Source organism: Sarcophilus harrisii, chromosome 2 (genome assembly GCF_902635505.1).
Source record: "Sarcophilus harrisii chromosome 2, mSarHar1.11, whole genome shotgun sequence".
NCBI lineage: Eukaryota > Metazoa > Chordata > Mammalia > Dasyuromorphia > Dasyuridae > Sarcophilus > Sarcophilus harrisii.
In genome coordinates, this window is record NC_045427.1 from 221156483 (window position 1) to 221183045 (window position 26563).

Genomic DNA, 26563 nt, shown 5'->3' on the forward strand with positions numbered 1-26563 from the left:
CTGATTTAACTGATAAAATTTTTTATTTCACTTTTGAATTCTTGTACACTCTTCCTGATTATTCCATGTAAGGTGAAACTAGAACTGTTTAAAAGACAGACACAAATCTAGTACATCAATAACCAGGGATTTTGTTTTTGCTATACTATTTTCACAACCACGTATGTGCTACGCAATATACCCATCACAGAAGCAAACGTTAGGCAGAATACTGGTCAGTAAAAACAAAGCAAAAAGAGCTACCAGATATACAGACAGGCTCGGTTCCACATTCACTACTGCGTTGATCAAGCGCCAAGGACTAACTGCACAATGGTTCAGCAGGGGGAGGAGGGGAGTGTTTTTGTAAATTTTTCTTTCTTTTTTTTTTTTTTAAATCAGTGCATGAATTTTACTTGTTTTAAGCAGACAATGGACAAACAGATGGTATTGACAGCTCAGTGGAATGTTAAGGTGGTGAGACGGTGCTGTGAGACGATAGGCCTGGATGCTTGGAGTCCTTTCCTGTGCATGGTTCATGCAACATTCTGAAATTACAGGGTCTCATTTGGGCACGCCTGATGTCAGGTATTAACAAATATGTTGGGGCTGCATTCCAGGAGGAAATAATGAGAACGGTTACCTACTGACTTAAGCCAGATACTGGGTATGACTTAAGAGCAGCATATTTCAAAGAACTGGAGGAAGACTGAATGGTGGCACCTGCAGTTCTGGCCTGTCCACAAGTCCTGGAAAATTCCCCTCCCCCCTTATCCCTCCCCCCACCCATATATTCACAAAAAGTAAAGCAAAAATATACAAAAGGACAGAATTCACAAAGAAAAAAAGAGATAGGTAAGAAGAGACTGAAAGAAAGAAATCTAGGAAGGAAATAATTACACTAATAAGTGGAGAGGACAGTGTGGATAGAATGGCTGGAGGCCACATTTTGAGTTCTAAATTGGGAATACCCTAAAGTTTTTTTTGTTTCAAATTTTCCTAGAGAAAGGCAATCTTGTAAATACACAATTCTTAAAGGTAATATCCAGCAAACAAATAAGGCCATTCATAAAATATGCATCTTTTCTTGCTTCAACTCACTTGTCACAATGAAAGGATGATTCCACTATTTAAGCATAAAGTTGCAAATTGGAAACTCATTGCTGCAGGAAAGAGGTTTTGTCACATCTAGCTGCTGAGAGGTTCTTCCAACTCATAAATTTTGTAATTCTATGATTCTAGGTTATATGTGCATTGGACCTTATTCAGCTTCAAAATCCAGGTGACTATCACAATACAATTTGGAGGTCATGGGTCAATCTTCCCCAGAGGAGAAGGAAACTTAATAGTGACTTTCACCAGTTCTGGATTGTAAACAGCCCAAAGTGATGGGTGCAATCACATTTTTAGTTGTCAATGAGCTGGAATACTACCAGATGGGTGTTTTATTCCTTGTCCCAGTGTCACAATATAATCTCTATACTTTCTGTACAACTTTACAACAGAATTGTACTTTGACTATTTGGATATCAGATTAAACTTTCAAAAAAGTTACACATAATTCAGGTCTACTTTTTTTTCTACCATAAAGAAAGAGTTCTGCTAAGTTACAAAACCCCATAATCACAGTGTTCAGTTTAAAAAAAAAAAAAAAAAAGAGAGAGAAAGAGAGAAAGAGAGAGAAAGAGAAACACTCAGTAATCCTAACTGTCAATATTAATCAGAATCAAACTCCAGAATGCCATCGTTATTTGTTTTTACCAATCTCAGTTTTTGATACAAACACCAACTGTTCACCCTACAGACTGTTTTTGCTATGCTGAGGTTGTGAAAAGTTGACGTACGATTCTTTGTCGCACAAAGGGATATATGTGTAGGGTACAGAGTGATACTGAACAGACAGTGGAGCATGATAGCCATTAGTTCTCTCCCTCACCAGCATCCCCTTCATCACCCTGGTTTTCTGATGTCCATAACTGTAAGAAGAAAAAAAAGAAAGCATTTATTTATTCAATTAACCTGAATTCATGGCTCTCTACAAAGCTAATTCCAAACTACTTTTCCTAATCTTATCTTCTGCTAGTCCCCACCTCCACACACTATACAAATTATAGTCTCTTGAATATGCCCTCATTCTTTCCTATTTCCACACTTTTCTGTTCTTTCCTTCTTTCTCTTCTCTTTCACCTAACATGCCCTTCCCTACCAATCTATTTGTTGATGTTAATCATTCTTCAAAACCTAAAAACCAATTACTTTATGAAGTTTTTCCTTGATTCTTTTCCTTCCTTACCCAGAAATAATTTTTCTTATTTGATCTTGTAGCATACTTTACTTATGCAACAGTCATATTCTTAATTTGTATTATGTTCTTTTTCCTCTAATAGACAGCAAACTCCTTGATGCAAGGAGCATGTCTTAGGTTTTTTTGTTTCTGTATCTATTTACATGTATTGTATTTATTTATATTTTACATTTTATTTATAATAGTATCTAACACAGTATATTGAACAGTATTTTACAACAGTTTGATAAATAAATGAGCCACATAACATACTATTTACTTCCAGGTGAGTGGAAATATAAAAGTTTTAGTTAGGAAATGTATAGAACTGGAAAATTGTATAAAAGGACCTGAGAGATAAATGAACTTCTACACAATCATTTGTTAGAATGCATTAACCAAAGTGTCAACAAACAACAAAATGCTAATGTAATGTGAATATATATATATATTTTTTTTTTAATTTTTTTTTTTAGGATTCCAGCTTCTAGGAAAAAATGGTGATAAACTCACAGGAAGTGGCATCAATTATCTGAGGGTAGTTCCCAAGCAGAGTAGGGATGAGATAATCAAAGAGCCGTAGTACTTACAGTGAGATTGTCCCTGAGTAACTGCATGATCAGAGTACTATCTTTGTAAGATTCTTCATTCAGTGTATCCAGTTCAGCTATAGCTTCATCAAAGGCCTAAAACAAACTACAAGGATTTAGCAGAGAATTCCTTGGCACTCATTCTCTAAAATTAATTTTTCTCCTTAGCCAAAACAATAAAGAAAACAGTCTTCCATTTCACTCTTAGATTCTGGTAACACAGCCAATGATCCAGCTTAATAAATTTCAGCTTATGCACATTTACAATCATCATTCCTCTAAAGATAAAGACAACTCTAAATGACAAAATGCCAAATGAGAACATTAAGAGCTTCCTGTTTGCAGGCCAGTAAAAAGCACTGCCATCATGTGTTCTCTGCTAGGTCCACTAGGATTTCTGAGTTATACAAAATATTTTTGATTTATTTTACAATCTAATGCTCAAAAACATGGATAGAAAGTGCAATGAAGTTAAAATCTTTGAAACATCGAATGGAGAGGGAACAACAGGTTATAAAACTACTACTCCTAAAACTAATTCACAATTGAGCTACAAAACACTTTTCAAGATTTCATTTTAATTCCAAGTTTCATTTATTAAAGTTCTAAAATAGCAGTGTATTTTTTAAAAAGAACATGGAAAGGGCAGTTAGGTTATTTAAAAAGAGGTATCAAAGTGAGGATATAAAAACTACTTAGATAACCACAATTTGACTTCAGGTCTAGGTATAATGAAGATCATGCTCCAGGCCCAATAACCAGGGGAGAAAAAACCCAAGTTGTTCCACTTAAGCTTCCACCCCAATATTCCCAAATAACTCTAGATGAGAAATGAAGAGAAGAGGATTCAATTACATGTTTACAAGACTCAGTTCTTATATTGTGGGCATTTCCTCCCCAAAGGACTGGTTCTCACAGAAGACTATGTCTATGGAATAGCTCAAATAAGTTTCAGGTAGGGAAAAAATGTATAAAACAATCCTTTCTGCTGGTCGGTGACCTACTCTTGTGGGAGACACAAAAAAGGGTCCACTCACCGTTTTTGCCAAACTGCAAGCTTTCTCGGGTGAATTTAGTATCTCATAATAAAAGACAGAGAAATTAAGAGCCAAGCCAAGTCGAATTGGGTGTGTGGGCTGCATTTCTTTCTTACTAATTTCAAATGCTTCCTGGTAAGCCTGTTGAGAGTTCGATACTGTGGCTAGGAAAGATTAAAGAAAAAATTTTAAGCTGCATTCATTCATAGATTAAAAGCATTATAACAAGTTCTCACACAGTCTGATAATATTTTATCAAAACTAATTTAGCCAAGTGGATAACATGTTTTCCCCTCAAGTGTAGCTGGATCAGTGACATCCACCTAGCCTGGTGCTGATAAAACTGATTATATTAGTAAGTCTAGGGCTTCCTGCTATACAGTCCTTTCAAAAAGGACAGCAGAGTGGTGGGCCCACAATGAGCTAAGTTATACAGTGATGAATGAGATATACTTTAGGTCATTTCTGAAAAATTAATCCAGAGAGGTCAAGAGAGAAAGGCTCACTAGCTTCCAACAGCACAAAGTATGACAGGATCAACAACCAGATGATCTACCCAATTTTATTCCTTTCAAAAAACCAAAAGCAACAAAACAAGCAATGCAACTCCCTCTCCCCACCAAAATCAAGTAAAGAGAAATCTTCAGCCCACGCAAACCCATCAAATCGGGTATTCTTTGTGTTTTGTTTTGTTTTTTTTTGGGGGGGGGAGTCTGTCAATTAACCTTTAGCCCAAGATTAAAGTTTGATGATAACTTCAGTTAACCTTAAGCTCATTGAAATAAGTTTAGCAAAAATTCAGGTTATTTTGGACCTTTGGGATACTGCAGTTTCTGGTTTCCAATGGCCAAAAAACATCCAACAAGACAGACCTACTACATTTCTTCAGTATGTCCAGTACAGTTGCAAGGCTCTTATACTACGGTTACTATTGCTGCATTGTTAACAATGGTGCTTTTCTATATGGCTAAGTACCTGGACTCATTCTGGACATTAGCATTTCAGTTCCTTAGGGAGCTTTTCTCAGCCATTGGGGAGCTATGGGGTGAGGGTCGAACAATCACTTCTATCTTCCTTTCTGAGTATTTCTGGATAGGGGATTCAAGAAAACTTAAATTGTAGCTTTTCCTTTGATGTAATTTTCAAGAGATGGAATCAAGTTTCCTAGGTCAGAGATGACCAATGTTTTTGCTAAATGCTTTTAAACATTTTCTTGTCAAACTAGATAACAAATATTATATCTGTAAATACATGTCATGTTTTCAGAACATAATTTGTATATAAAGACAACTATTTAAATCCTGTAGTTTACTACACACACACACACACACACACACACACACACACACGTAGAGGCTACAGAAACAATAGTAAAACTTTTACTGGGCTCTTGCAGGTCCAATTTAATATTAATAGCAGTAATATCTAGTATTTATAAAGCACTTTAAAGCTTACAGATCAATTTACAGGTTGTCACTTGAGCCTCTTAACAATACCATGAAGTGTTATCTATCATTATTAAGAAACTAAGGCGGAGAGAGGTTAAGTGACTTGCACAGAGTTAAATAAACTAATAAATGTCTGAGGCAAGATCCATATTAAGGTTTTCCTAATTCCAAATCCAACATTATTCACTGGGTCATCTAGCTGCAGATGGAAATATGATATCATCATGAACACAACTTCCCTATGTGGACCTCAATATCATTCTTGATAGGCCCTTGGGCAATTGGGGTTAAGTGACTTGCCCAGGGCCACAGAGCTAGAAAGTATTAAATGTTTAAGGCCAGATTTTAACTTGGGTCCTCCTGACTTCAGGGCCAGCACTCTTAACCACTACACCATTCTAGCTGCCCCAATAATCATTTATATTAAATTTCAATCCTGAAAATTTTAACCAACTCTTTGTTTTAAGTTTGGTGGGTTATATTTAAACAGTTCTCAAGTATGTTTCCTGATTTTGAGATACTAAGTGCTACTGCATAATTGTCATTCTACTGAATGTGTCCAACTGTCTCATGAAATGACAATATGCATACCACTCTCAAATGGCTTCAGATGCTAGAATTTAAAGAGAATTTATTACCAAAAAAAAAAAAAAAAGATTTAATTTTGAAATTTGATGGATCATTGTTCACATCACATACAAGGACAGAACCAAATGAATTAACTTTAGTTAGCTAACATGGAGTCTGATCTAGTGAATTAAGATCATAGTATCACCATCAGTTAAAAACAGATCAGGCCACATCTTAGCCATCACTGATGCTTTCAAACTATCAAAAACAAACAAAAAACAACAACAAAAAACACCTTGCCAGATTCAAACTTCATTTCTAAAAAGAGATATACCCAAATGTTCAAGAGAAAGATTTTCTGAAAGTAGTATTACTAAATTAAATTTTAACTGCTGAAATTATGGTATAAATATAATAAAATGCTATTTTATTAACAAATTATTAAATAGATTGTTTCAGTGAAACCTAAGAAAATTTATACGAAATGAAAAGTAAAGTGAGCAGAACCAGGAGAACAATTTATGTAATAATTCACCACAAAGCCAAACAATTTTGAAAGATTTAAGAACTCTGATCAACACAATGTCCAACTACAATTCCAATGGGCCAGAGACTGGTGCATATATTTTTAACCCCGTTTTATAATGAGAAAACTGAAACAGACATTTTTGACTTGCTTAAGATAAAATGACAAATTAAAGGCAAGGAAGATATCTAAATTCTAGTCTCTCCTGGCTCTAAGTCCAATATTTTCCCCACTAAACCAAATTCTATTTAAATATGTATATATGTTTTTACTAGCATATTATTTTTACAATGCATAAGTTTCCTTTCTCTCCCTTCCCCACTGGAAAGAGCCATCTCTTATAATGAAGATTTAAAGGGGGGGAAAAAAAAGAGGGAAAAAAAATGAGCAAAATCAGTACATAAAAAAAAATTCTAACTATATTCCTTATTCTACACCTAGGACCCTTCCCTCCCCCCCCAATTTCTGTAAACAAATATATATGTTCTCTTAAAACCCAATATAATTCAAACTAAGTCCCAAGATAAAGATATGATAAAGATATTAAATATTCAAAGTAGCTTCAATCTTGGTTATTTAAAACATTACTTACTTTGTTTATTGTCTCCAGATGCTACCTCAGAGAGATATCTGAAGTAATCACCTTTCATCTTTAAGTAGAAGACCTTACTTTCTGGTTGTGTGGCATTGAGAATAAGGTACTTGTCCAAGAGCTCCTGAAAAGAAAACCACATTCAAGATCAAGGATTTAAGGTCTTGTTAAGGTTAGTTTAATACAATTAAGATCTTTTTAAGCAACAAATCACTTCTTGTTATAATCATGTTTGGCCATTTATCTTAAAGATAAACTTTTTGGACAAAACACAGGCAAGAGCTCTATTAATTAGGAATACCATAGAAAGAATTCATGTACCAAGCAAGGGATTAATCAACCTAAAAAGGATCTCTAAAATCCCTTCCAACTTTGAGATTTAATGAATCTTTTATCCCCTTTTAGTCCATGTCACATCAGAACATAATAACAGCACACACTTTCCATTAAAGATAATTTACATTTCTTTCAGTATTTCCCTTGCCATGTGAGGATTCCTTTAAGCAGTTCAAGCTTTCTAGAAAATGATACTCTTTTCTGGAATATAAGTGCTAAAATACTCAAGATCAGAGCTGGGACTATGGGGAGGCAAGACAAACAAGTCTTCCTTGTACAAAGAAAGTACAAAATGTCAAAAAATTCCATTCTTCACAACCTAAAAGCATTTAGTTTGGGATAAAGTGGCCTGTGTTATAATAAGGTCACAATACCTTAAATGAACAATCATATAAAGAGATAGATGATTTCCAAATCCAGTAGCAAGGGAAGCCCTTAACTTTCAAGCCTGGCTTAGACAACATAAATGCTTGATTCAGGTTGTTTAGACATGACTCTCCTAGTTTGAAAGGGAAAAAAAAGGAAGGGAGAAGCTAAATTGCAAAGGTTTAACAGTAATTTTAATGCCCCACATTGAAATACATAGAGAAGAATACCATGGAGGGCAGGGAAAAGGAACACTAGCTCTCTGACAATTAAGTTTCAGTTTCTCAAAAGGAAGTTGTCAGGGGTAGAGTTTTCCCCAGGTATATAAACTAGGGCAATTCCCTGAGGTCCTATTTGGCTTGTGATTGGACAGTGAGACAGGACTATCAGGAGAAATGATGACTTCTTTTCTCGTTCAGGGCTGTCTGTAATATTTATTTGAATCCAATTTCACCCTCAATTCACCCTTTACCGAACATCAACTAGGTGCAAGGAACCAAAATATAGACAATCAAAACAATTCCTGGCTTCAAGGAACCTGCCTTACACAGGTAAGTAAATAAAAGGTAATGTAAAAAAAGAAGAAAAACAGATTATGAAAGACTGAATGTAGGAGGTGGCACCTGAGCTCAGCCAGAATTTTAAGAGGCAAAAGTGGGAAAAGTGCACTGAAATTTCAGGCATGGAGGAGTGTATAAATGATGGCATTAAGATGGGGGACAGAATGCTGTTTAGTCTGCAGCTTTAAGTTGGTTTGGCTGGAACTTAAAGCTTGCAAAAAGGAGTAATAATAATTTTGGAAAAGTAGGTAGGAGCCAGACTACATGAATTCAAATGCCAGACTGAAATATTTGTTATTTTACCCTGGAGGACACAGCACGTCACTAAAGATTTTTCAAGAATGACATGGGCAGATTTATGCTTTAGGGATAATAATTTGACAGCTGCATAAAGACAGCTGAGAAATAAAGAAAGAAATTAGAAGGCTATTACAATATTTCAGTTAGAAGGTAATAAAGCCCGGAACTAGGGTAATGGAGAGACTGATAGAGAAACCGTGAAGTACAGTTGGAAATACGAGTATTTGAAAGGAAAGCAGTGACTTAAAAACAGAAATGAGAGGTTTAAAGAAGAGTTCAGTAGTAAAAATTATCTGTTTGGGACATTCTGAGTTTGAGAAAGTATGGAATATTCCAGTGGAGGTGTCCAGCAGGCAGGCAATGCAATGATGTATATATGATTGCAATTCAAGAAATAGATTGGAGCTATATATACATAGATCTGGTAGCCACTTTCATGGGCATGACTAACGAATCAAAATTAGGACCCTTATAAAACTGTCTTCACTGGATATATGGGGAAGTATTTGCTTCAGGTCTCATGCTTCTGCTAAATACAATACTGCCTATAAGTAAAGAATACTTTTATAGTTATATAGTAACAAACTATTTGTATATGTGACATATTCTCCTACTGAACTATAAGCATCATGAGGACAGAGAAAATGTCTTATTCAACTCTTGTACTAGAAGAAATAATGAGAAGGCTGATTTCAGAAAAGCCTAGATTTACATGAACAGATGCTGAATGAGTGAGCAGAACCAAGAGAATACTGTACAAGATTATATGATAATCAACTGTGATAGACATCTCTTCAAAAGCTAAGATTCACGAAAATCCAATAGACATGGGATGGAAAATGCCTTCCAAATCCAAAGAAAGAACTACAGAAACTGAAAGTGGATCAAAGCATACTATTTTCACCTTTTTTGTTTGATTTTTCTTTCTCATGGTTTTTCCTTTTTATTCTGATTGTTCTTTTACAGCATGACTAATATGGAAATATATTTAAAATGACTGTACATGCAGACAATTCTCAGATGAAGAAATTGAAACTATTTCTAGTCATATGAAAAGATGCTCCAAGTCATTATTAATCAGAGAAATGCAAATTAAGACAACTCTAAGATACCACTACACACCTGTCAGATTGGCTAAGATGACAGGAAAAAATAATGATGATTGTTGGAGGGGATGTGGGAAAACTGGGACATTGATTCATTGTTGGTGGAGTTGTGAACGAATCCAACCATTTTGGAGAGTAGTTTGGATCTATGCTCAAAAAGTTATCAAACTGTGCATACCCTTTGATCCAGCAGTGTTACTACTGGGATTATATCCCAAAGAGATTATAAAGAAGGGAAAGGGACCTGTATGTGCACGAATGTTTGTGGCAGCCCTTTTTGTAGTGGCTAGAAACTGGAAACTGAATGGATGTCCATCAGTTGGAGAATGGCTGAATAAATTGTGGTATATGAAAATTATGGAATATTACTGTTCTGTAAGAAATGACCAACAGGATGATTTCAGAAAGGCCTGGAGAGACTTACACGAACTGATGCTGAGTGAAATGAGTAGGACCAGGAGATCATTATATACTTCTACAACAATACTAGATGATGACCAGTTCTGATGGATCAGGCCATCCTCAGCAACGAGATCAACCAAATCATTTCTAATGGAGCAGTAATGAACTGAACTAGCTATACCCAGAAAAAGAACTCTGGGAGATGACTAAAAACCGTTACATTGAATTCCCAGTCCCTATATTTATGCACACCTGCATCTTTGATTTCCTTCACAAGCTAATTGTACAATAATTCAGAGTCTGATTCTTTTTGTACAGCAAAATAATGTTTTGGTCATGTATACTTATTGTGTATCTAAGTTATATTTTAATATATTTTAACATCTACTGGTCATCCTGACATTTAGGGGAGGGGGTGGGGGGGGGTAAGAGGTGAAAAATTGGAACAAGAGGTTTGGCAATTGTTAATGCTGTAAAGTTACCCATGTATATATCCTGTAAATAAAAGGCTATTAAATAAAAAAAATTAAAAAAAAATAAATAAAAAATAAAATGACTGTACATGTCTCAGAGTGGAGGGAGGTAAGAGAGGGAGAGAAAAAAATTTGGAATTCAAAATCTTACAAAAAAGAATGTTGAAAACTATCTTTACATGTACTTGGAAAAAATTTTTAAAAAGAATATGTCTTATGCATCTTTCTATCTCTTGGAATGACTAGCACAGTCTTTTCTGAACAGGAGATACTTAATAAAATATTGGAACAGATGCTTAATTACCTATACCAAAATGGTAGACACAGACAACCCTATAAGTAGGCTGTTCCTCACATCATTTTCATGTGGCTTTGGAATGCTTTTTTTGCATTTCAACTTCTCACTCCATCCTGGAGTGATATAATATTGGTTACTTTTTTCTCTCTCAACTCCTACCTATTTGCTTTACTTTATTGAGGAGGAAAAACTGATGATGAAAGGCTACTTTTTCTCATGGGTTAGCTTAAAGTAGGAAGAAAAAAAAGAGATCCTAAAGTATAAAATCAAACGTTCACTATAAAGTAAACATTCCAGAGAAAAAGATAAGGTTACACACTTTGCTGCAAATGCATCCATAGGTTTCTAATATAATCAAAAACTTTATCTAATTAGAAAACAGATCATTACCAGCAGAGATAGAATGATTTAACTGAAATAACAATGGATTTTAGAATCAGAAGATGTAGGTTCAAGTTCTAGCTCTTATTTACTAGCTATATGACTATGACTACTAATCTTTAAAAACTCAGTTTTCTCCTTTGTAAAATGGAGACAATAAACCTTCTACACCTACCTTAGTTTTGTTGTGAGATAAAGCACTCTATAAACTTTAAAAAATCTAGATAGATGTTAAACAGTATTATTATTACCAGAACATCATTGCAGATATCCTGCAATTCTGCTTCAATTTTCTCACGGTACTCTCTGCCCATCTGCTGCTTCTTTTCACTTCTCTCTGTCTTCTGCTCAATGCTGGAGATTACTCTCCAGGAAGAACGTCGGGCGCCTACTACATTCTTGTAGGCTACTGAGAGGAGGTTCCTCTCTTCATTGGACAGTTCATGCCCTTGTTCAGTGACTGCTTTCATGGCAGCAGCCATGTCATCATAACGTTCGGCCTGCTCAGCGAGTTTCGCTTTCTGCACAAGCTCACTTTTATCCATGGTCATTCCCTAAAAAGATAGAAGAATAAATGTTAGTTGGCTAGACACCATAGGGAACAAACGAATACCTCTCAGCTAACACTAGAACTAGAAGGGACCTTGTTTTGTAGATCACAGACCATTATAATTGGGAACCTCAGATACAAAATTTTAAGATTAGATGGAAATTTAGAATAAAATCTTGGCGCTCAAAGGAACTTCAGATTTAGTTGCACCTATTCTATTTTATAGAGAAAGACAATAAAGTGACTCAGCCCAGGGTCACAAAGTCAGTGGCAAAACCAGGATTAGAACCAAGGTTCTGAATGCTATCTTATGACCTATTAAGTATTTCTCAGGGTCTTTCCCACAAACTTTCTCAGATAATGACAAAAGCAAGACAGCAGAACTATCCAAATGCGCATTTCTTTGGAAATTGACCAAATGAAATGAGTTTCACTCCACTTGATCCCTTTGGTAATGCTTATTTCTTTCTGATTAACTTTAGAGAGAAGACAGATTTTGATCAAAGTGTATACAAAGTGAAGGATATGATGATAAATCTAAGTATATTTATTACACCTAGCTATATGGTTTCATCTGACTGTAAACAAAGGTATGGTGACAAAAGTTTTCAAATAGCATATCTTTTTGTAACTTTTTAACCACATTTTAATATTGACAAGTATTGTGGCATAGTGAAAACAATACTGGATTAGGAATCAGAAGATCTTGAATTAAATTATGACTGTACCATTTACCAATCCATTTACTAATCCAATCTAGGTCTCAGTTCCTCAAGTATAAAATAGACCACATGGATATTCTATTTAACCTTAAATCTTAAATTTAATCAGAGAAGAAATTCTATAGGTAGTATCTCTGTTATAAAATGCTCTGCTACTAAACTGGCTTAGTATCCTTTATAATCCCAATTCAGCCCTATGTTCAAAACAGGTCTCAACCTTTACCCAAGCTGATTCCATTTATATCCACAGTCACTATATACAAAAATTGCAACTTCACAATATATCGAGTATCGTGCAATGACTCAACAAACACTTATAAGAATCTATTATATGCCAAGCACCGAACATAAAAAAACAAAAAATAAATATTCCTCAACCTCAAGGAGTTTACAAAGTACTTGCTCCACAATCAGCCCATGAGATAGGTTACACAATCACTCAAGACCAATCTTTTTTTTTTCTTTATTAAAGCTTTTTATTTTTCAAAACATATGCATGGACAATTCTTCAGCATTAGTCCTTGCAAAACCTCATGTTCTAATTATTCCCTCTCTTCCCCCATGCCCTCTCTCCTAGATGGCAAGTAGCAAAATAAAATGCAAGCAGACAACAAAAAAAGAGTGAAAATGCAATGTTGTGCTCCATACTCAGTTCCCACAGTTCTCTCTCTGGGTGCAGATGGCTCTCTTCATCACTAAACAATTGGAACTGGTTTGAATCATCTCACTGAAGATGAGCCACATCCATCAGAACTGATCATTGTATAATCTTATTGTTGTTGTGTACAATGATCTTCTGGTTCTGCTCATTTCACTAAGCATCAGTTCAAGTAAGTCTCTCCAGGCCTCTCTGAAATCATCCTGCTGCTTGTTTCTTGCAGAACAATAATATTCCTAATATAATATAATATAATATAATATAATATAATATAATATAATATAATATAATATAATGTAATGTAACGTAATATATATATAATTCCATATATAATAATATTTGTGTACCATAAGATCAATCTTACAGATAAGCAAAGTGAAGTTCAGAGTTTAAATAATTTATTTGGTCAAAAAGTGAAGAGTAAAACTAGGACTGTGAGAAAGGTTTTTTAACCTTCACATCTTGTGTTCTTCCCACTACACAAAGTTGACTCTTGCCAATTTTACATGAAGTATATCTCCATATCAACTATAGAGTACGAGTTCCCTAATGGTAAGGACTTTTTGATATCTCTGACTTTTTTTGATATCTCCAGCATTTAGCATAATATTTAGTATGTAGGTTTAAACATATCAAAATATATAGCACTTAATAAATATCTGCTGCCTTGATCTGATAAATTTTTTAACCCTATCACTATGTCTTAAAAGACTTGGAGTTAGAAAAGGTCTAAAATTGAATCCTGACTCTAATAACTTATGAGTTGTGTATGGAAAAATCATAATCTCTTTGAGCCTAATTTCTCATTTGTAAAATCTCACTGAGACAGTTTACTAACCAAATGACAACATATAAAGAACTCTGTAAAACTTAAGACTGATATCCAAATATCATCTTTGTAAAAATTATTTCCTATTCTAGCACAAAGCACTCTACACATACTATTCTGTGCTACTACTAACTAAATCAAAGAAGGTTTTCTTCCAGCATGTAGACCATTCAGTTAAAGGATGCTTGTATGCCTAGATCTCAAATCAAACAGGTGGAGATGTTATCAGATTTTTAAAAAAATTAACGCACTTCTGTCTTCCTCCCTCTCATCATGTCCCTAAGAGGGACACAACAAAAGCTTGAGTCAGAGAAAGAGTTAAAATCCTGGGTAAAATGTCAAATAAGACTGAATCCCGTATGTCAGAGCAAGAAATGTTTTTGAAATCATCTAATCCAGTCATCTCAAAATGTGGTCCAGTTACTCCCTGAAAGTCTCTGATACTCTTTCAGGAGGTCAGCAAGATCAAAGCTGTTTTCATCCTAATGTTGAGATGTTCTAATTTCTACTCTGGCAAATATTGATAGTTATAATCCATATAAGCAGAAGGTCTTTGGAGATCCTCAATTGTTTTTAAGAGGGAGTTTTAGAACTAAAAAGTTTGAGAACTGCCCTCATTTTATTTTTAAAATTTAACTTAACCACTTAACTGCCAACTTCTGCCCACTGACCTTTCCCTCAAAATAAAAGTCAAACCAATAAATACAGAAGCAGCATCTGACAATGTATTTCACATTTTATATCCACAGAATTTCCTATCCCTATCAGGGGTCCTCAAACTAGAGCCTGCAGCCAGATACAGCAGCTGAGGACGTTTATCCCCCTCACCCAGAGCTATTAAGTTTCTTTATTTAAAGGCCCACAAAACAAAGTTTTTGTTTTTACTACAGTCTGGCCCTCCAACAGTCTGCGGGACAGTGAAGTGGCCCCCTATTTAAAAAGTTTGAGGACCCCTGCCTAGGCTATTTACCCATTCTTACTAAGACAGAGGTGAGGCTAGTTGTTATTTTTATTATTGTTTTCATTTACATTACATACATTCATACAATGTTGTCGTTGTATAGTCATGCTAGTTCTCCTTACTTTATTCTCCAGTGACTTATATTAACCTTCCCATGTTTTTCTGCATTCCTCCCATTCATCATGGGAGTCATAATATTCCCTTACATTCAATGCCCCCTAGTGGATAGACACTTTAAATCCAGGATTCTTTTTTCTACCACTACAAATTTTATCATAAATATTTTGGTAGAAAGGATATTTAAAAATCTACTTGAGAAACACTCAAGCAGAGCAACCCCCTCATTTTATAGAGGTCAAGAAAAGTGAAATGACTTTTCCAAGGTCAGAGAACTTCATAAACAGCAGAATTAAGACAAGATTCTCCTAATACCTAATCTAACACTAACACTACATATTCTCCTGGAGAATCACTAGATTACAAAATTGGGCATCACTATAACATTAAATTTAAATGATTTTTACTTGCTCCCAAGTAATTTCTAACAATTCAACATCTATTCTCACTAGGAAAGTGAGAATAGAAAGATTTTAGAATTGAAAGATTTAGACTGCTCTGTCCAGTAGCCAATTTATTTATCATAGCACTCATAGCAACAAATAGTATGGGAGAATGAAATTATTTACTATATAATAATTTAAAGAGTAGCTATTATAGTATTTGACATTACTTTCTTTTTTTCTGAGGAAGAGGAAATCTGTAATTCCATCAATTACAGGTCCAGATCTCCTGGTGAGGAAAACCCCTCCTACCAATAGAAATCAGTAATTGATCTGTACCATATAGTTTTATAAAGTTGTATGGAACACTAAGAATTTCAAAGACTTATAGAGGGTCACATAGTCAACATGTATCAAAAAAAAAAAAAAAAAAAGATTACCTACATCTCATACCCCTTATCAAAATAGGTCAAAATAATACAATAAGTAAATTAGGAGAGCAAGGGATAGTTTGCCTATCAGATCTTTGGAGAAGAGAAGAATTTATGGTCAAAGAAGAGCTAGAGAACATTAAGAAATGCAAAATGGATAACGTTATTATATTAAATTAAAAAGTTTTATACAAATAAAACCAATACAGCCAAGATTAGAAAGGAAGCAGAAATCTGGGGGAAAAAAATTGATAGACAGTATTTCTAATAAATGCCTTATTTCTAAAACATATAAAGAACCAGATCAAATTTTAAGAATACAAGTCATTCACTAAACAGTAAACGGTCAAAGGATATGAACAGACAATTTTCAGACGAAAAAATTAAAGCCATCTATAGTTATATGAAAAAAAATGCTCAAAATTACTACTGATTAGAGAAATGCAAATTAAAACAACTCTGAGGAACCACCTCATACCTATTAGATTGGATAAGATGACAGAAAATGATAATGATAAATGTTGGAGTGGATGAAAACTGGAACACTAATGCATTGTTGATAGAACTATAAGATGATCCAACCATTCTAGAGAGCAATTTGGCTATGTCCAAAGGACTATGAAACTATGTATACCCTTTGAACTAGCAGTGCCACTACTGGTTTGTATCCCAATGACATCACAGAGAGAAAAAGATCCACATCTACAAAATTATTTGTAGCAGCTCTTTCTGTGGTGGCAAGGAATTAGAAAATGAGTAAATGTCCATCAATTGGGGAATTCCTTAATAAGTTATGGTATATGAAAATAATGGAATATTATTGTTCTATAAAAATGATGAACAAGCTGATTTTAGAAAGGCCTGGAAAGATTTATATGAACTGATGCTGAGTGAAACAAGCAAAAACAGGAAAACACTGTATACAGCAACAGCAGAAAGAACTATGGAACCTGAATGTAGAGCAACATATACTATTTTTATCCTTTTTTTTCTCATGGTTTTCCCTTTTCGTTTTGATTTTTCTCTCCCAACATGATTCATATGGAAATATATAAAAAATGAATATACATGTATAACTAAAAATTGTTTTTACACATAATTGGGGAAAATTTAAAACAAACAAAAACTCCATACAAACAAATAAATAAAATGTCACTATCAATGATTTAAGTCTCTCTTAACCACCCCAAACATTTTAATGAGAGGGCAATTACTTCAGAAATCACAGCCTGAATGGCAAAAATTTATAGCATTTTCTGTCTCATGGCATTCTACAAATCTTAGTACTGGTATCATAAAGATATTGCCAAGTATCCTGGGTCCAAGAATACTATGGCAGTACAAATCGACACACTTTCTGTTTCATGCTTCTTCTACAATACCATACTGTCTTATACTTAAACTCTGGCTGACTTCAAGGTCTTCCATCATCTGGAATCATAGTCATCTAACTCATCTTCTATCATTCTCCAATACATTTTCTTCTAATCAAATAAGCTTCATCACAGTCCCCAAAACAGCCTTGTTCATAATTACTTTCATTGCTTTGCTTATAATTTTCTCTCAAGGAATCCCCCATTACTATTTCAATTCAATGAACACTGACTATTAGCTATGTGGAAGGAATTATACCTACTCTAAAACCAAGCTTATGTTCCTACATGGCACTTTCCCTGACATTTCTTCCACATTCTCCCATAACGCTGTCCAATCAGTGCTGGACAGTGTACACAGTAAGCACTTATGTTCATCAAATAATCTTGTCTCTTTGCACAGAGAAAATGCAGGTTAACGAATGTTCTAGCCTTCTGCACTCTAAGATAACAACAGAAATCAAGTTTAGAACATTGGGGAAAAAATAACTTACCATTACCTTAAGCTAACAGAAAGCCTTCATTTATATCACCACCACTTTGACATAAGCAATGATAATCTGTAACTAAGTCTTATTTATCTGTTAAAAAATGAACTTTCAGGAGATGACAAGATATTGTTCACTCCTGGGGCTTTGACCCAAAGATATCAATTTAAAAAGCACCAATAAGGAAGCCCTAATTTGCTTCCTAGAAAACTTTGAAAGGCTCAAAAGCCTAATCAGTCGCTAGGACTGGTACTAAATATAAAGCATTCCATCAAGATACCAAAGCAGACAACTATACTCCTTAGAGGTAGCAGTGAGTCAAAGCCATTTTCCACATGAGAGGCAATCAGAGATATTTACATATATGTTTGAGAATATTTGTAGTTAATATATATGTAAATGATGGGCATCTGTTCTGAGCCACTAAATTTGTCAAGTTGAGAGGGTTGGGAAATATCTGTTACTACAAAAAGCTATTCAATTGAAATGTTGCTATAGAAAAACAAATAGTCCTGTTTTTAGTGGTATCCTATATGAACACAACAAAAATTTCCTTGAAATACAACCTAGTTCAAAGGATAGAGCAATTGAGCTCATAAATTAAATTTCTCCTTTTCCCAACCCTTCATGAGCATGTTATTTATAGAATTCAGAACAGAAAATTGTCATATTCAATCCATTTTTCAGAGGCCAAAGGAAGAGTCAGCATAGGATGAATGTAAACTGTTTTTACCTACAGCTAATACATAGGTATTCAGAGGAGCATGAAAGACACCTGAGGTTGACCAGAAAAAGCTTCATCATACAAGAGATAAATCTTGGCAGAACTCTATGGGCTAGGAATGGTATATTAGTTTGGCAGAGTTGAGGAACAGAAAGAGCCAAGCAGGGACAGTTCCTCCAAGGAAGGAAAAAGGAATTATATATTGAAATAAATCATCCATTATCTCAAACCAAGTACAGATCCAACAAACATCAGAACTGATGAACTTGTGTTTGACTTTTTTTTAATCTCTATCCAAATAACTGGATTATTGGCTGATACCACTTAACTACCCAAGGGTTGTGTCAGTTTGTGTTTTTTCTGTGGTGTAATCAGTTAAATTACTTTAGTATAATAATAATTTTGCATATAGTTGTTTTATAGTAAGCACTAGAACAGAATGAAGAGAACATAAGTCAGAAGATTAAAAAAAAAAAAGTGAGGGCTGTATGAAAAGAAAGAAAAATTGGTGGAGGGTCTAAATGTTAGATGATCAAGAAGTCAATCTGGTGAAATGATTAAGTAACATTGTAGCTATATATTGTCCTAGTTACCCACAGTATTCTAAAACAAAGATTAGAGCTGAATTTTAAGACAGTGATGCTATACTACTGCAAAGGATACAAGCAAAGTCACAAGAACCATGTGGTTTGTGGGTGTTAGCCAGAAAAAGTTGAAGAGTTTCTGGTTCTTTTGTGTGCTGCTGGGAGAAAATCACTCACTGAAAACACCCACTCTAAAAATGTCTGTGTTCCTTTCTACACACAAAATTAAGAATCTGATAATGATAGTTACTCCATTCAAATTTCTGAAACATTATTAGAAACCGAAGTTAGTCATCTAAAATACAGTTCCTAGTGCTGTGGGTTTCTCTAACTACCACACACAATGAAGAGTGACAATCTGGAAGTGACAATCCTCAATAAGAAAGAGGTTGTCTCCTAACACTTGTCCCCATTCCACTGAGTAATAAATAGCATTACTAAATGTGTGTTCAATTAGAAAAGTTTAACTTAAAAATAAATAAAAGATAGGGGTTAAATGATATGCCCACTGTCAGAGTCATTGGTATAAATATCAAAACCAATGTCTTTTGGCATTAGATGTTCTATCTAATAAAGACTATAGGTTATTTTTAAAAATACCATCTGTTGATTAACTAGAAAATAATTTCAGAAATATATTTAAATATGTTAGTCCTAAAAATAGGTACAAAGAGTTTAAAGCATGCAAAAACATCTGACAGACTAGAAGACGATTCAAACTCATACATGTATGTCTAAAAACAGCCTAATAGGTTAAAAAACATTCAACAAATACATATTAGTACCTTCTACATGCAACACATTATGGATACAGATAAAAGCAAAATAGTTCCCGACTTAGAACTAGAAGGAACTAGAATTGTACTGAGAAACTAGAACATAAATATAGGTAGGTACAAGGAAAAATGAGGAGACAGAGAATACTAACTAGGGAGAATTAGGGAGTTTTATGGAAGTGATACCTGAAATCCACATTGAAAAAGCTAGGGATTCTAAGGGATAGAAGTGAGAAAGGAAGGCACTTCAGGAATAGGAGATAACCCATGCAAACTATATGGAAATGGGAGATAGAATGCTGAGTTCTGGAAACTGTTGGTAAAGTCAGTTTAGGTAGAATGCATAGCAGGCAAAGTTTGGAAATGTAGATTGGATTCAGGTTGTGGAATGTGTCAAATGCTAGGTTGAAAAAATCTGAATTGAATCTAGGAAATGGGAAGCCAAAAAAGATTTATAAGCAAAAGAATATAGTGGTCACACCTATGTCTCAGTAATACTAATTTAGCAGCTATGCAGAAGATGAATTAGAGGAAGAGTGAAAGGAGTGAAACTAATTATGAGGCAATTTTGTGAAAAATGATGGTGATATTAACAGAGGAACAACTATGTGAAGAGAAGGGAATGTATGTGAGATTTTGTGGAGGTTGAAATGAAAAGCCTTAGTAGCATCCAGTTAATATGGAGAATGGGCTGCAAACATAATTGTGACTAGAAGGACAATGGGAGAATTTAAAGGAGAAACAAGTTTGGTTTAGAGAAGATAATGATTTCTGTTTTAGACATAAGTTTGAGGAGTCATATATGTACAGATAATTGAATCCATGAAAAGTGATGAGATCCTTTTAAAAGGAAAAAGGGTCTAAGGCAGGCCCTGGAAGACTATCATTCTTAATGAGTAGGAGATGGATAACAATTCAGCAAAACAAAAAACAAATCACCACCAACAAAACTAGAGGAAAGCAAAGCCATAGAAGATAATGGAAGAAAGATTATCTAGAGGGGTAATGATCGCTGACATTTATATGGCATTGTAAAGATTATTATGTTTTCACCCACATTTTCTCTCATCTATTCCTCCTAACAACTTGGTGAGAAAAGTATTATAAGTATGATTACCCCTATTTTATAGATAAAGAAATTGATATACAAAGAGATTAAGACACTTGACCATGGTCCCCCTTGAATACGCATGTAATTATTAAATATTGACTCTTTTCTATTATATTAAGCTGCTTCTAAAGTTAAGTTTCTGTTTGTCTTGTCTCTGTCTCTTCACTTTCACATACATGCACATGCCTAGTTCCCATGTTTATATGACAATCTAAAAAATAGACAGAAGTGGCACTTTGTCTTTTTTGAAATCCATTCCCATCTTATTTCTATTCCAATTTTCCTTTAGATTTAAAAAAAAAAAATCATGCACTTTTATACATCTATATGCAATATGTATGAATGTTATTCATACATGGATACTTCTGTTAACTTTTCACAACAAAGATTTAATTCCTAAACCAAAGAAGTATAACCCAGACTGGATGACCCATGAAATCCTCCAGAGACTATACCTGTAATCAATTCCAGAGTTTGATCACTGTTAGAAATGAAGTATTATTTATTATATGGATCAATTATCAATGGTTATCACAGATCTATTCCAATCCAACTAGCATTTATTAAACATCTATACAAAGCACTATGCTAGGTATTAGAGATATAAAGAAGAAAAACAGTCTCTGCAAGCTTAGATTCTACTGATTCAAATAGAATTTCAAAGTATCCTTTCTTCCTGATGGACCAGGTATAGGAAATGTTCCTGATGTCTGTTCTTTCTAGTCCAACCTTCTCATTTTAAAGGCAAACTGAAGTCCAAGAGAGGAGACGTGAATTGCCTAAAATCTAAGGAGCAGTAGAGCCAACACAAAGAATTGGGTCTGCTGAACTTTCATGACACAAGGCTGCCTCCTACAAAGAAAAGGCAAAAAACAGTTCTTTAGCCTTCACATGAAAATGAGAATTGAGAAAACAACAAAGGATCAATAAATGTTATATATAGTCAAAACATTTTAAGGCAATTCATCTAGGGGCAAACTCTAATACCTAATAACATTCGTACCTGCTTTATAGTGCTTTTGAATACCTTTAGCAGATCAAGACATTTCAGAAATAGCCTTCACTATGGAAACTTTGTTGGAAGTAGGGAAAAAAAAAACAAAATAAACTAATTAATTAATACAGGTTAAAAAAAAAAAAAAAACAACTGGCAAGATAAAAAACTAAGTCATCTTCACTGACCTGCAGTCTGCTTGGAATGACTTGTTCTCTGGATGCTAAATAGGTCATTGATCCTTTTCATCTCTTTCCAAGTATTAGAACTAGATATATGTGTCTACATTAAAAAACATTTTAGGAGAAAAATCTGTGAGATTATTGGTTTTTAACACAAAAGTCAGCAAGGGGACAGGCAGAAAAAGTGGGACTAAGGTACTAAGTACTCCCCTTAAAAAGTTAAGTTCACCTCACTTACAAATGAAGGGAACTATCATTTACAATCAAGGTTGCAAAGATTATTTCCTAATATAGGTTATTAAATAGATCACATGATAAATAATTAAGATCAAAAAATCATTTTTTAGTTCAAATTATTGAAGGCTGCCAACATGGCTAAATTTTTGTGGTTTCTATTGCTTGGGAGGAAATTAGGTAGAAAGAACAATGGTCCTGCAAGTCAGAAGATTGAAGTCCTGGTTCAATTTATTATGTAACCTAGTACAAATTTCTTAACATAGCTATCCTTTACCATCTAATACAGGTAGAGAAGGTACTGGGCCTAGAGTCACGAAGAACTCAGTTCAAGTATAACATCAGATGCTTACTAGCTCTGTGACTCTGGCTAAGTCACTTAACTTTTCTCTGCCTCAACTTCCTTAATGGTAAAATAGGGATCCTAATGGCTCTTACTTCAGAAGGCTGTTGTGAGGTTCAAAAAAGACATTTCTAAGTAGTAAGCACAGTGCTTGAAACACCATAGATAACTAATAAATACTTGTTCCTACTTCACCATCTCCAGCCCTAAACTGGATAGAACTAAATGATAATGGATGAAAAGAGCTTTAAGGGTTATTCAAATGTCAATTATTCCTCTAAATATAAATATACTGTTCAAGACCTTGTGCAACAGTGAGGAGTGTTAAGATTGGAAGTCAGGAATACCAGTTCTTTTACTAACTACTTTGTGACACCAGGCAAGTCACTTTACACCTCACTAAGAGCCTCCTTTTTAAACAGAAGTGACTTGATGATCTTTAAAATGCCTTACAATTCTTGACAATTCTGAAATTTTATGACATATAACAAACATCATTCTTTCTTTGAGGAAGGTAGGGGATAAATTAAATTCTCCCTTAGGTACACAAGTCAATCATTTAGCCTAAGTGAGTCTGTTACAATGCTGATACATCTTAGAACTCAGTATTCTTGGTCCAATGCACTATCCATTAGATGACATTGCTTATTAGGATATCTATTCCAAAAGAAATATTTGTGGGAATATAATATGAGAAAACGTAGTAAGCCAATACAGAAAAACTGAGGCTGAGAGTTCATAACTTCAAATTACAATAGAAAAGAACTTGGGATTTCTGGGGCTGAGAAAATAAGTTACTAGACTGATAAGCCAAGAATTGCCTAAAAATAACTGACAACTTTTTTTCTGCTTTATTACATACAATATAGTGCAAAAAAAAAAAAAAAAAAAAAAAAAGAAAGAAAATTACAGTATTGAAAAACTCACTGTTAATAAATACTGCCCCACCCCCCCATTCCTACATACCAGAACCCTTCAGGAATTCCTACGAAAGACAAAGCTAATATATCCTCCATAGATTTTGTCTTCAGGACCACAACTTTTTGCTTAAGCAGAATTCTGAATTTTAACAGAACATACTAAGGACTAAAAAGCATTTGCTGTTTGTTGTGAAGTTATCACATAATGTTTTGAGCTATAGTGTTTATCCAAGTGGTTCATTGTCTCATTTAATAAAAAGCGAGTGACTGGACAAATATTATCTACTGATCCAAATCTACTGATTTATCATGAAGATACTGTTTTCAGATGCTACTTATGACATTATATGCCAGAAGACAAAGTGATATTCTGAATATTCTGTTCTTTTGCTTTTTTAAAAAACAATCCAACAAGTAGAAAAAAAGCACTTACATCTAATTGCCTAATATGACTATATAACTTGTTGCCTAATTTGAAGATACAAAAATGGAGTAAGTCTAGACTTACAAGTCTAGACTAAAAAAAAAAAATTCTAAGTTATTATCTTATTGTAGATATTAATTAATGCTGATGATCAACAACTATTCAGCAACTTTAACAGGGGGCAATAAGAGTTTAAATAGTTTTTCCAGGCTTACACAACTAATATCAGAACTTGAATCCAGATCTTCCAAACTCAAGAGTCAATCTATCTCAAGAGATAAGGTATTATAAGCAAAAGAAGTATTTTTATATGAAATTCCTGGTTACGTCACTGTGAATGCAATATGTTTACAACTGGGTTGGATCATGGCTGTAGGCAAAGAAGGTATCTGATATGTCACTTCCATTTTTGACATCAAGTGACCTGAGTATTGGAACTCTACTAGCCTGATTATTTAGGAATTTTACCCAGCCTGCTTTGTGGAAGTTGTTCCATCTGATATATATGCCATGTTCTAGTTCTAAAATGGTATCAATAGCTATTACTATTATAAATAGGCCAATTTCAACCATAACCTGGGCAATGACACTTGTTGATATGAATACTTAATTATGATGGTTGATGACCATTAAGACTTGATGTATAGTTTTAAGCCGATAAATCACATGTATGAATACTCATTCTGTAAAAATCTGTTAAAAAAAATTCTGTAAAATGGATCAATGGTGTCCAATGGTGTCTTAGATCACAAGGTGAGCTAAGAATTATATATAATCCATTGTGAACTGGCCTTTCATATATGGAAGTCAGACTTCATGTCTCAGTTTAAGCCCCCCCAAAACTCACATGGTTTTATCCTCAGCTTTTCCTCCAATACTCTCAGAAGAAATTCAGAAAAAAAGGACAAGACCAGAAGGAAATTTTCCAGTTAATGGTGAGGTACATATACTGAAAGGAATCTAGAAAATCTAGGACAAAGTTGAAATTCATATAGATTGACAAGCAAAATCTAACTTTCAAATCCCCAGATTGCCATGTATTCATAATGTCTATGTAAAGGGATTTTTCATGACGTTTCATAGATCTGCACGTGCAGTTGACCTCTCTGCTTGCACTTAGCAACTCTCTCTGGCTTTCCAGATTCACAAAATCTGGCCAAATTCCATCCACCCACACAGGGCAAGTAAAATCAGAGTCTGATGCTATCTATTCTTAACAAAGAGAGTGAAATTAGGGCCAGGAAGAGGAGGAGTGTAGATTTTTACAGGTGGGCTGATAACCTAATAATTCTGCCACCACAAACCATTACATATTTCCATTTTCCAAAGGCAATGGCTTTCTGGGGATAAAGAGGAGATGGCAGAAGAGAAGGTACCCAGTTTACACACTCCCACCATCGACTGTACAGATCCCAAGTCCAAAATCTGAGTGAGCCCTGAATAGATAGGTGACTGACAGACAAATAAATTATATATATATATATATATATATATATATATATATATATATATGTATATATAGAGAGAGAGTTATTAAATTAATATTCCCCAGAGAACAACGTTCCATTTTCTTTCCTCATTTTTGTTTTATTGGAAATACATTTGACTAAGTCTGCTCAAAGAGCTGCATTTTCTTAATTCCAATCATATTTTTTGCTTTGCACGACATCGAAGTGCACGGACAGAACCCACTAAGCACCGAATGATAAAATGGTTTTACTGCAAAGCAGAGGGTGGGAGCTCATTTCCGTCTGCGCTTCCCAAGGTTAAACCCCTTACTCACCAAAGCGGGCCTAGCTAGAAGCTGGGAATGAAGAAAACGCCCGCATTTCAGCAAACAATTAGATTGTTAGGATGCACAAAACGTGGGGGGCGAGCAGCCTAACCTCGGGGCCCAGCGGCTCCCTGGGTACCACGCCAGGTGGGGAAGGGGATGGCCCGAGCGGGAGTCCGGGCGGGGGCGGCTGCAGGCTGGACGCCGGGGTACTCCGGGGAAAGGAGGAACAGATGGATGGAAGCAGGGAAGGATGGATGGATGGCTAAGAGGAGACAGGGGCCCGACGCGGGCCCCCAAAGGGAAAGGAAGGGAAGCGGAGGGCGGCCCTAGCGAGAGGCGCGGGCCCAGGCCGGAAACAGGGAGGGGCCGGCACGGGCCAGGGCATGGCCGGGACGAAAGAGCCGGATTCGGCAGAGTCCAGGACGGGCCGCGCGCCCCTTGTGACCCCGCCCGTCCACTCCCCGGGGGTGGGGGTGGGGGGGTCACCCGGCCTTCCCGAAGGGAGTTACAAGCCGGGCCTCCGGGGGCCCCGCACTCACCGTGCAGCGGGCAGCGCGACAACAACACACTTCCCGGGAGGACTTGGGGACTGCGAGCGCTTCCCTTCCCAAAGCTCTCCGCAGGCAGCTACGGCAGCAGCGGCTGTTCCCCTGGGGTGCGGCAACGGCTACGGCTACGGCGGCAGCGGCTGCTCCACTTCCGCTCCGGTCCCCGCTTCCGCTCCGATGGAAATT

General features: G+C 35.3%; 1 protein-coding gene across 1 annotated transcript; it reads right to left on the reverse strand.

The window, feature by feature from the left end:
* On the reverse strand, positions 1–26563 carry YWHAB (tyrosine 3-monooxygenase/tryptophan 5-monooxygenase activation protein beta). Its single transcript, XM_031951560.1, has 6 exons — positions 26369–26563; positions 11500–11802; positions 7027–7150; positions 3891–4054; positions 2854–2949; positions 1–1955 (listed from the first exon to the last, which is right to left on the reverse strand). The coding sequence occupies exons 2-6, from the start codon at positions 11797–11799 to the stop codon at positions 1899–1901; spliced, it is 741 nt and encodes a 246-aa protein (XP_031807420.1). The 5' UTR covers positions 11800–11802; positions 26369–26563; the 3' UTR covers positions 1–1898.